This window comes from Zingiber officinale, chromosome 2B (assembly GCF_018446385.1).
Source record: "Zingiber officinale cultivar Zhangliang chromosome 2B, Zo_v1.1, whole genome shotgun sequence".
In the NCBI taxonomy this organism is placed as follows: Eukaryota; Viridiplantae; Streptophyta; class Magnoliopsida; order Zingiberales; family Zingiberaceae; genus Zingiber; species Zingiber officinale.
Window position 1 is genome coordinate 81,575,706 of NC_055989.1, and position 12,196 is coordinate 81,587,901.

At 39.2% G+C, this 12,196-nt stretch overlaps 3 protein-coding genes across 4 annotated transcripts; 1 reads left to right on the top strand and 2 right to left on the bottom strand.

Annotated features, from left to right (window-relative positions):
* The first annotated feature begins 249 nt into the window (after positions 1-249).
* Positions 250-3,090, top strand: LOC122046027 (probable beta-D-xylosidase 7). Its single transcript, XM_042606508.1, has 6 exons — positions 250-713; positions 824-1,120; positions 1,213-1,382; positions 1,466-1,563; positions 1,632-2,399; positions 2,489-3,090. Exons 1-6 carry the CDS (start codon positions 270-272, stop codon positions 3,073-3,075), a joined length of 2,364 nt encoding a protein of 787 aa, XP_042462442.1. The 5' UTR covers positions 250-269; the 3' UTR covers positions 3,076-3,090.
* LOC122046028 (metallophosphoesterase 1-like) lies at positions 3,081-5,760 on the bottom strand. The gene is made up of 4 exons (XM_042606509.1): positions 5,321-5,760; positions 4,514-5,106; positions 3,805-3,891; positions 3,081-3,462 (listed from the first exon to the last, which is right to left on the bottom strand). Exons 1-4 carry the CDS (start codon positions 5,546-5,548, stop codon positions 3,201-3,203), a joined length of 1,170 nt encoding a protein of 389 aa, XP_042462443.1. The 5' UTR covers positions 5,549-5,760; the 3' UTR covers positions 3,081-3,200.
* A 454-nt stretch (positions 5,761-6,214) lies between these two features.
* Positions 6,215-10,714, bottom strand: LOC122046029 (2,3-bisphosphoglycerate-dependent phosphoglycerate mutase 1-like). 2 transcript variants are annotated; one of them, XM_042606510.1, is made up of 9 exons: positions 10,436-10,714; positions 9,661-9,908; positions 9,301-9,524; positions 9,041-9,159; positions 8,804-8,960; positions 8,159-8,260; positions 7,960-8,079; positions 6,690-6,757; positions 6,215-6,580 (listed from the first exon to the last, which is right to left on the bottom strand). In XM_042606510.1, exons 2-8 carry the CDS (start codon positions 9,905-9,907, stop codon positions 6,704-6,706), a joined length of 1,023 nt encoding a protein of 340 aa, XP_042462444.1. In that variant the 5' UTR covers position 9,908; positions 10,436-10,714; the 3' UTR covers positions 6,215-6,580; positions 6,690-6,703. The 2 variants fall into 2 exon arrangements, with proteins under 2 accessions (XP_042462444.1, XP_042462445.1); XM_042606511.1 differs by having other exon boundaries at positions 10,494-10,705.
* Positions 10,715-12,196: the final 1,482 nt, after the last annotated feature.

A 12,196-nucleotide genomic window follows, 5' to 3' on the forward strand; every position in this document is an offset into this window, starting at 1 on the left:
CAATTCGTTTCCTTCTTATTTATTTATTGATTTCAAAAGTTTATCATTACAAAATAAGGCCGACCTTTCTAACTCTAGAGGATTTTCCCCAAATAAATGATAAAATTGAGTGTTTATTGATGAAAATTTTGAAGAGTATTTTAAGCTTTAGAGATCATTTTATAAATAAAACTAACTTTTAAGAGCAAAATGCAAACTTTCCTCTATTTATATCCCTCCCTCCCTCCCTCCCTCCAATGGAAGCATCAATCTCATTGAGCTCCCACACCATGAGAACTCACGCGACTTCATTTCATCACGCTTTCATAATTTTCTTCCTCCATCCTCGGCTCCGATATCTCTTTCTACTACTACTCGTGCAAGCGCTCGCAATCTCAGTAGCACAGACTCCTCCTTTCTCATGCGATCCTTCTAACCCATCAACCCGAACCTTGACATTTTGCGATGAGGCATTGCCCATCGACAAGAGAGTGGACGACTTGATCATGAGGATGAGCTTGGAGGAGAAGGTTCCTCAGCTGGGGGATGTGGCGGCCGCCATCCCAAGGCTCGGCGTGCCGAGCTACAAGTGGTGGTCGGAGGCGTTACACGGAGTGTCGAGTTGGGGGCGTGGCATCCACTTCAATGCCACCGTTAGGGCAGCCACCAACTTCCCTCAAGTCATCCTCACTGCTGCCGCCTTCAACCCTCAGCTCTGGTATAAGATTGGCCAGGTCAGATTGCTTAATTAATTATGTGGCATTTAGTTAGTTTAATTTCAATTTGATCTGTTTAGTCTCTGATCATCTCTTTCTTTAATTAATATTACGATGCTCAAATTAAGGCTATTGGGAATGAAGCTCGTGCAATTTACAACGTTGGGCAAGCCGAGGGGCTCACGTTTTGGTCGCCCAACGTGAACATATTCCGGGATCCAAGATGGGGCCGAGGGCAAGAGACCCCCGGCGAGGACCCCACGACGGCGAGCAAGTATGCCGTCGCCTTCGTAAGAGGCCTCCAAGGCGACGCCTTCAGAGGCGACAAGTCTCCACGGCTCAAGGCCTCCGCTTGCTGCAAACACTACACGGCCTACGACATGGACAACTGGAAGGGGAATGTGAGATACACATTTGATGCCAGGGTAATTAAGTTCAAATTAAACTGTGTCCATTATCTAATTAATTAATTAATTAATTAATTAATTAATTAATTAATTAAAACTGTGGCATGCAGGTAACAGCTCAAGACATGGAAGATACTTACCAGCCTCCTTTCAGAAGCTGCGTGAAGGAAGGTGGTGCGAGCTGTGTCATGTGCTCATACAATAAAGTTAACGGAGTGCCGACTTGTGCCGATTACAATCTTCTCACCAAAACTGCAAGAGGTTCATGGGGTTTCGACGGGTATGAATGAACTAATTAAGCAGGCAGATAAATATGATCGATCTTCGAACAATTAATTAATGCCGGCCCTGATGATCTGACAGGTACATTGCCTCGGACTGTGACTCAGTCGCTCTCATTTATGGCGCCCATGGCTATGCCAAGTCGCCTGAAGAAGCAGTCGCAGATGTTCTCAAAGCCGGTAAATAAATTAAACAAGACACCATGTTGATTTATGTCAGATAGAGATGCTGATCGAGCATTGTTCAGGAATGGACATGAACTGCGGCGACTACGTGCAGAAATATGCTGCGTCTGCAGTCCAAAAGCAACTGCTTTCTGAGGCGGACATTGACAGGGCCCTGCGCAACCTCTTCTCTTTGAGGATGAGGCTCGGCCTCTTCAATGGCGATCCGCAGTCTCAACCTTCTGGGAGCATCTCGGCCAGCCAAGTCTGCTCGAAAGAGCACCGGGATTTGGCACTAGAAGCGGCTCGAGACAGCATCGTCCTCCTCAAGAACAGAGCCAATCTCCTGCCTCTTTCCAAGTCCAAAGTCAGATCGCTCGGTGTGATTGGTCCCAACGCCAATATCGGATATAAACTGCTGGGTAACTATGGCGGGCCTCCTTGCGAAGTCATCACTCCGCTCGGAGCACTACAGAGCTACGTGAGTGATACTAGGTATGTGGCAGGGTGCGCCACCACTGCATGCAGCACTACCAGCTCCAAAAACGAAGCTGTGCAGTTAGCAAGGTCAGTCGATTACGTGGTCATGATCATGGGGCTGGATCAGGATCTGGAGAGCGAGGGCCTCGACAGGGTAGACCTCCTGCTCCCCGGCATGCAGCAAACCCTCATAAGAAGCGTCGCGAGAGCCGCAAAGAGACCCATCGTCCTGGTGTTGCTGTGCGGCGGCCCTGTCGACATCACGTTTGCAAAGGTTGATAAGAGGATTGGAGGCATCTTGTGGGCTGGTTATCCTGGGGAAGCAGGTGGATTAGCAATCTCACACATAATTTTTGGCGATCATAATCCAGGTAACCAAACTAAATTACAATTCTTACTCATTAAGTTCTAAAATTTTTACTTGGCTAACTGATCAATTCTCTTAATTGGTCGACGACAGGGGGGAGACTACCTGTTACTTGGTATCCGCAGAACTTCACCAGAGTGCCGATGACAGACATGAGAATGAGAGCAGATCCGGCCTCTGGATACCCCGGCCGCACCTACCGGTTCTACACTGGAAAACCTGTTTACAGATTTGGCTTTGGCCTCAGCTACTCCAACTACTCCTACCACTTCCATGCCAAATCTAGGACTTCAATCTACCTGAACAACTCAATCTCTCTTCGCACCTCAACGACATCAGGCATTCCTATACATGACATCAAAAGTTTAGGCTCCAGCACATGCAGAAGCCTGGAGTTCTCAGCTACAGTCAGCGTTACGAACCACAGTCCCATGGCAGGTAAGCATCCAGTTCTGCTCTACTCTCGCTGGCCGAGCGTCGAGCATGGAAGGCCGGCGAGGCAATTAATAGGTTTCAAGAGCTTGCACTTGGAGGGCGGGGAGCAAAGGAATGTGGTGTTCCCTTTGAGACCCTGCAAGCACCTCAGCAGAGCCAAGAGTGATGGAACAAAGGTACTGGACAAAGGATCTCACTTCCTGATTGTAGGAGAACAGGAGCATGAAGTTAGCATCAGTTATTAACTATCTGAACAGCAAAGCTCATGCAAGAGCATAACTAGCCACTACATGTATCAGTGTTCTACCATCACATTTAACTATAAAGCTGCATAATATATAGACTCACACTGAGTGTGTGTTGTCTAAAACTATTTTACAAGATTTAAGCATCTAGCAATAAAAACAACTGAAATAGAAAGCATAAAGACACATAAATACAACAGTATTACATGCCGTTCGGAAACAAAAGAGCAATGACTCACGCTCACTTCTTTGTTGTGTCCAAAATTAACAAATACAAGCCCGGGCTTTTGACCACTAGTCCATGTCATTGCAGGTACAGTTACCTCTCGTGTACCATCACTGTGTGTGTGATCACAGAATTTTTGGGAATGAGCACTGAATACGATCCTGGAAAAGGAAACCAAGCATTTAAGAACTACTTTTAGCTCTCATAAACATTGCAGAGAATAACATTCTGAGTTTATTCTCATTTCATAAAGCATATTCTGAATAATCGTTTTGAAGCAACACTTTATTTCTCGCTACAATGGATGAAGAATCTTTGTTACAACATGAGAATATTTTTAAACATATAAGATGAGGAAATGAGAACCCAAGAAGAATGATAAAATTAGCATAGAATAATTATTTTTCACAAATAATCAAGAATCATAAAGAAATTTGTGCATCCTCCTCTATAATGGCAGAAACAAGAAGTCCAAAGCATGCAATCATTTCCATTTAACCAACCTGGGCTTGAGTGCCTGAAGGACGTACTCAGTTTCATTGACGGGGAAAGTCTTCTGCAGGGCATATGGCCCCATATCCTTGAATTTACTATCAAAAAAAAAAAAGTTGTAAAATGTTTAGTATTGATGCCTAGTTTTAAGCGCACACATAATCTGCTGGCATATCAAAAATCTAATAACAGCAACTTCATGCAATTTATTTACTTTGTAATGATCACTGTTCTCCATAAATTCCTTAGACAAAGCATGGCTAGAAAGAAAAGACTCCACGCGGTTACATGATGAGACAATAGCTATGCATGTAGGAATACTGAGTTTAGTTTTGAGCACGAATCTCATTATATGCAATGGAACAAAAACATACTAAGATAATTGCTAGAGTTGCATGGACAAAATATTTGAATAATATTTCAAGTTTCAATGAATTGAACTCCACATTGATGCCTTACAGCTCCTTATACTTAATGGATCTCCAAAATCTGCATCAACGATCACATAAAACTTATATTACCATGAAATATTGTAAATTTTCATTACTACACGGAATTTCTTCCACCTAGCCTATGAACTGTAATTTTCACAGTCGTTACTCTATCCTAGCCTGGAAAAGCTTTATGAACAATTTGGTCAAACTGAAGAATGACAGAATATCGATATTCCAATGTCAACAAACAACTCAATTGTAAATCAGAAAAGTCAGACCTCAGTACCTGTCTTTTATCCTTCTTAAATCACCATCTGTGTGTTTGCAAATTCCTTGATTTACATCAGCCACCTCCAAAATGCTTCTCTTTTTCCTGTGAAGTGGAAAGTGAAGTAACAGAACAGGACCAGAACCAGACTCCATCTTGTTATCTCTCCACTGAAAGTTATTGGACCTTTCTTGCCTAAAGCTGGGTTTTCCTAATATTTCTGTTTCTTTTGCTCGATTTCTAAAAACAATGCTCTCTCTCTCAATGACCTTCTCTACTCTAAAGCGCAAATCATTGGTGCCGCAGAGCAATGCAACAGAATTAAGGGAAACAAAACTGACATTACCCATTTCGAATGAGCTGCAACCAGATAATCCTAAGCTAGGTAAGCTGCTCACAATTTGACTGGCAAATTGTTCATCCAACTCACTGCACTCCCCAATATCTCTGTCCCCCAAAGCTATATGAAGAGGAAGCCCCATGAATGGACCCAGAAGCTTATAAAACTGCTGTATAACTGTTCGCCACTTGCTCTCTGTCAGTTCCCATCCTCTCGCAGATACGTCACCTAGCACAAGAAGCATGTCGGGTCTGAACTTCTCCAAGGATTTCTGAAGATGACACACACGAGAATGAACCAAAGCACCAAAATTCACGCTTTTTGGTTTCAGTTGTGAATCAAAGAAAATTAAAGCTCTAAACTTTGTTTCCATTATAAAAATTCAGTTCAGAAATTTCCTATTGTTTATTTCTAACACTCAGCAAGTACGACAAACGACCTCAAATCATAAAAGAGACCCTGTCAGACAAAGAAACGAGAAATACCCGAAAAAACTTGGATTTGAAGGGATCCCTAAAGAAGGTGTCTGTGTAGCCGGCGTCGGATCCCGGCAACAGAAGGTCCGCCACCATTATAACCTTCAGATCATCCGAGTGTCTCTCGGACTCTCCTACTCGTCCGGACACAACGCAGGAAGGCTCCGAGATCATGTATTCCACCGCGACGAGGGCGATGGCCAAGAGAAGCGGCAGCAGTGGCTTCAGAAACGACATATCCGGCGCCCACAGATATTAAAGGACTATGGATTTAGCCTCCGCCATGGGTCACCGAGCTCCTCCGCTTCTCGTCCTCGTCGTCAACGGGAGGAGGAGGAGCAGATTTGCCCAAGCCGTCAAATTTCGTAACTAGTCGAATTACTCGTCTCTTCGGGAGTGAACGCACAAAAAAAATGATAATCCCTAGCCTTATTGACTATTTTGATCGGTCCGGTCCTATAAAATTCATCAATCAAAAGTTTAGATCCTTTCAATATTTTATCGCGACACTATAATCCCGGAAACAGACGAGAACCCGTACATAGGAGCGGACCTGCAAATCAGATTGAACCCGGTCCATGCGTGAATGGTCCAATAGGGGATTTTGAAAACTAGACCGCGGGCGATTTAAGCGGCTGGATGTATTCATTCGTTAATTGTGTTTGTTTTTCGGTGTAAGAAAATTTTCTTCTCAATAAAATACCTATAATTTTAATATTATCAAATTAAAACTAATATCATTTTTACACCCAACCACTAATATTATTACCAGATACCTCATCTCATAATTGGATATAATTATGAACACTTACATGTTTTATTTATAAAGTTGAGCATGAAAGGTTTAGATATCTTTATTATCCAAAGATAAAATATTATTTTAAAAAAAAAGTATATCAATAATAATAATAAAAATGAGCTGTAGCATTAGTTTTCTGACTCAAATAGTACAGTAGTGAATTAATCAAATAGCGAATCCTTGTGTTTGTAGATTTACCATTATACAATCTAAAAAAATTCCTTGGAAGTTGAGCTATATAATACCACCATATATCTTCATCAATCATCAAAAGAAAAACAAAGAAACGAAATGGCAAGTTGCAGGATCTTCCATGTTCCACAGAACTAGCTCTTTAATGTACAGTAAAAGGGAAGAAACTGACTTATTCTACTAGACTTCAGGAACTAATCAAGACACTGGAAAATGCAATTGTGGTGAAGCTTTCTTAACTTCAGGGAGAACCCATCGAGGTGTTGAGTAGCAGCAGCCTGCAAAGAACATATAGGAACGCAAAGTTAGTTTGGACGCGAATGAATAGTAAGAATTACAATGAAGATCAAATAGAAGCTTATTAGCTATCATTGCAGGGCTTATTACCTGTCATCATCGTCTTATTCAAACATTTCATCGAGCTTGTCTAGCTTCTGCCTGTAAAGAGCCAGCCTCTGCATTCAGAGGTAAGAGATTTGTGTCACCCAACTAAAGGATTAGAGATCAGAAATGCCAGCGTAATTTTTAAGCAATGTGTTTGGACTCGCGTATGGGGTCCAAGAGTGTGACAGGGGCATTCGTGTTCAATGGGAGTGTTGAAATCCGACACAAATATAGAGTGGGTAAATTAAGAGTACAAGTATCTGAGCCTTTAGCAATGAATTTGCAGGTACTTGGATGAACGAGTGCAGTAGTGCTTAGTCTATATAGGATGGGATGTTTAAGAAACCAATAGTGGCAAAGAAATTGTCGAACGACTAGTATCCGTAGTTCAACTGTTGGTCAAGCTTAACCAACTACAAGAACTTGGATCGCACTAAACTGGTTTCTTAAACTAGAGGGTAAATAGAGTTGATATTAAATCGTAACATACAATCAGAAAAACTTTTCTGTTGATAGCTCGTGACAATCTAAAGTATGGTTGGTTCAAATCTACTTTTATACTATGTAGGGCACTCATCTACTTTTGCTGAGAGAAAACATATGTACACTGAATGAAGTTGAATTGTTTATCTTGGAATGGGAACGATGCCTTCTTCATGAATTCTATTTGTATCTACTGACTATAACTTATTTGATAAAATGTAATCAATCAATCCTCAATCTTCTTATGCTATAATTTATACATGCCAAAAACAAATAAGACATGAATTTTTGAAAATGTTCGTGCCTAACAACCACAAAGGTGAGAAAAGAGCATGATTAGAATTTCACTTGTGGTCTGAATCAACTTCACATCATACTGACAATATGGTAACAGTGATTGTGAAAACTATGAATGCCCTCCTAGAAGCATTTTCAATGCCATGACAAAAAAAAATATCCTTTTTTTCTTAACAGGGGGAAAGAAACAGGAGTGCTTCATAGAGCAAAGAATTAGATTCTTAAAGAACATCTATCTCATCAATATTTCCGAGTGGGGAGCTGTTGATGGTAGTTCCATTTTGTTTCTACCTTGATTTTCATTTACATATATAATTAAACTATTATATTGTAATGCATCAACATCCCAAACTAAACCCTATTACGTTCATTTTTCATAAAGCATGTGCCTTCTATGTAGAATATACAGAGAGATTATAGCAACCTAAAAGACAAGTATAAAGTATTAATGTAACGAGTAGAATTAAAGGATCAATTGTAAAATAATTCATACTCTGGTATAAGCATAAACACCAGCTTCAGAAGGAGGAATTGGGCTGCCTCTCCGAACAAACATCCCATTCTTGAATATGTAAAGCATAGGAATGCCAGTTGACAGTTCAAGGTCGATGACCTGGAGACAAAAATAATTTTAATTAGATGCTAAAATCAGTTCAATGCATAAAGCTTCAAATGATAACCCATCTCCTCACCTCTTGAGAAGTCAATTTGTCCAGGTACATAATGATGGACCTGAGCGAGTTTCCATGTGCAGCAATCATCACATTCTTCCCAGCCAAGAGTTGAGGTACAATCTAAATGAATTTTCAAAGGTCAATGGCATGAGGATTAGATAATTTACTCGAATGAGCAGGTGTTCAGCTGATGTAGCTCAACCTCAAGGTATCACAACTATTTGCTGATAATGATGTGATATTTTGTGAACATAAAATCAATAAACGGTGTAACTGAAAATACACAACTTCTAAGCTAGGCAATCAATGGCACGATAAGGCCATCATGGACAATAACACAGGACATGGAGATAAAAGTTTGACCAGCACAACTTAAGGAGTGTTGTTGGTTATGCATTTGCTAGAAAATAATTTTAAATGGATCTGCAGGGCAAACTTAGTTTACCTAGAAATTTAAACAAGTGCTATTCAAGTAACAATGTATCTGATGTGAACCATTCTTCACATAGCTAACAAGAAAGAATGTTAATGAGGAAATCAAATAAAAGCTTCAAATTATTTGGAGAAAAAATCACTTTTTCCAATTACCTAAATCAATTCTTTAAAACTGCAAGGAGAGAAAAAAATTATGCCAAACAGCATATTCATTTAAATTGTCCTTACTTGATCTCTAAAATAAGCCACAGCTCTTTCAGCACACATCTCCAAGCTCTCACCATTTGGGGGAGGAACATCATAGCTACGACGCCACTCATGAACCTTCTCTTTTCCAAATAACTCAGCTGTTTCTTGTTTGTTGAGACCTTGTAACTCACCATACCTAATGAATAATGGAAAAGGATTAAGTTCTAATGCAGAAAATAAACATATCTAAGAAAATGGTTCAGAATTGCTCATTACATTCTTTCATTTAGTTGCCAAGCTGTTATCACAGGGATGGACTGCTTTTTGGTCTCTTCGCTGTATATCTGACTCCATTTCTGGGCCTGTTCATTCTCGTTGTGAATGATGATTGGCACCTAAATGAAAGTCAAAACAAGTGGAAAGTTAAACAAATCATTGACTAGTCTTGTTGATTGTCAGTGTATTGAGAAGATGCTTTTGATAAGAAAGAAGTTGATTTTGAAAGTAACTAGTTAAAAGGACAGGGAATCAAAAACCTTTTTGCGGCGATGTTCTGATATCGCAAGCATAGCAGTCATTTGGGCACGTATAAGTGAAGAAGTATAGATCATGTCAATTGGTATATTGCTTATTCTTTTACCGGCTTGAATTGCCTCCTCCACACCCTTTTTAGTCAATGGTACATCAACACAGCCAGTAAAGAGGTTTTTCTCATTCCACAAAGACTCTCCATGTCTTATCAGGATTAGTGAAGCTTCCGCTGTGAAGCAATCAAAAGAAAATTTTCCATTAGATGAGGGTACCCTTTCATCACTTGACTTATCATCTTTGTTAGGAGATATACATTTAGCAGAAAGATAAAACTTAAAACAGGGTAAAAGGACTTAAAATATTACTTGATTTTTTCTCAGAATCGCCAGAATTGTTGTTTGATGGTACTTCAATCGGATCAGCAATGGAGGAATGTGAGCTTGACGCATGGACCGCATGCAATTTCAAGCTTGCAGGAAAGTTTTTTCTTTTTGCACGGAGCTGCATGTCAAGGCTAAAGCCCTTAGAAACCATTTGCAGTGGAAAGACATGCTTGGATCCCTGAGCTTGGATGGAACTGGTTGCATGAAGACATGTTGCTGCTGAAGCCATTCTGAAATAGATTACATTAAAAAAAAAAGAGAGAGAAATCTTGTCAGTTAAGACAAAATTGGAGGGGACAAAATTTCTTACATAACATAAGAAAAGCAGGAGAATGAACTGTGAAACTAGAGCATAATGAATTGCAGCGGAATTTCTAAGAGTCAAAGTACCATAAAGGATAACAAAAAAAGTCCAAACACTTTGATCAAGAACTGTAGCACATTCAATACATTGTACAGATCATGCTTAAAAAAGAACAATCTCATTGATTCATAAGGGAACCTAATTACTTCATACTGGAACCTAATTGCAAATGCATACAAGATTATTCAGAAATAACAAGGATGGCTAGATTCTTGGCAGATTGTAATCATTATTAATTGCGTATGTGATTTTTTCCAAAGGAATCCTAGAAATAATAGGAGGACCAAAATCATTAAAAAAAACCTTTCACATTAAAGAAAAAAATTGTTCCCAAATCTTCGCATTCGAGAACACATTATAGGAAACGAGGAGACGGAAGAGTCCCGGCGTCACCTTATTCGGGTACACAGCAAGATCGGACCGGACACCCAGAGGACGCAGGATCGCGCACCTTTTTTTAGTGCGCTCGTGCAGCCCCCGCCAGCAGGGACGACTTCGATGATATCGAGGCCGAGAGCGACGGATTTGCTCAGGGTTGATTGTTGAAGTGGGGGAAAAACAAGGACGAAGAAGGCTGAGGGAGCAAGTTCCTCCTCGGAGAAGGCGATCGCAGGTGGGAGAGCGATTAGGAAGCTAACAAGAAGAAGAAGGTGTTTGGCGCTGCAAGTTATAGCAGCGTCGCCAAAAATGACGAATTCTTCAAAAATAAAAATAAAAATAAAATCGTGTCAATATACGTCTCACCGTCATATTTTACCTTATTTTTGGTAATATCGCCAGAATTACTCTTTTTCTTGATTTTGAAATTTAAGGAAAAGTGCAGGGGTGAGGTGAAATTTTCCCAAAAAATAAAGGAGATAAAATTAGGGATAAACACTCAACCTACTACTTATAGCGATTCAAATCAAATCAAAATAATCTTGTCAAATATAGGATCGAATATAGGATACTGATATTATATTATCTGATTAATAATATTATAATTTTTTATCTTAATAATTAAATCAATCATATCCACGATTATTCGTACTGTTGCTACATATTTTAAGATATTAATATTATATTATCTGATTAATAAGATGGAATAACTTTTTACCAATCAATCTGTCCATGATCAGGCTAGACAAAATAAATAAAAAGCGCTTCATGATAATTAATGAACATTAAAGTTATCTTTCTTTATAACGCCTTAAAATTATAAAACCATTAAAGTACCCTTCCAAAATTCTTTAAATTATCGATTCGGGGGCTAAATGCATCATTGCTATGATTATTAAAATTATCGATGTCAAAGCAACTGGAAAAGTCGGTCCTAATCGTCAAAGCAAACGCCGTGGCTTTCATGCTATTTTGAACAGAGACATGCCGTTGACTTTGACTTCATATCAATTAGTTACTAAAACATAACCTTATGAGTTCCCGTTCAATCAAGCTATTCATCGATTCAATTTATTAAACAAATAAAAAAATATAAATCAATGTGATGTAATTTTATTTTATTTTTTTTTTAAAAAAAGCAAATATAATTGAATTAAAATTATGACGGTTTAATGGATGAAGAATCAGGATTTAGCAAATTTGGTTTGGCTTCTCTCTCTCTCTGGTTGCTTTTGAAAACATTGATTGGCTTATGACTTGAAAAGTGATTGGTGGCTTTTTAAAAAATGGGAAAACATGATCAACGTGTGGTTTTGACTAGAATACATGTTTATAGATAAAAAAATCAAAGTTATTTACAAGACATTTCAACAACATTAGTTGATAACTTGTGTGCGAGAATTTGATAGTGGAAGCTTCCCTTGTTTCCCAGACGCTATATCCTTGTAAGTTATTTTATTTTATTTTTTTTACGCTGACTTATTATGAGATTCACCGGTTTAGTTCTATAAAAGTTTCTTATCAACTATTAACTATTAGGATATATTGAAAAGTATTCACAGCAGTTGGCCCATCAACGTGTAACCCATCCGAATCCGAATTCAAACCCGAACCAAATTCAAACCTGAATCTACTTATCCTTGATCAATCAACTAAATCAATTGTAAGATTGGTATGAGTTGATAGAGAGGATGAATATCGATCTTTCACTTTCGTTAGGGTTGTAAATGAACCAAGCGTTCGTGAAGAAGTTTGGTGTTCGGCTTAGTAAGAGCT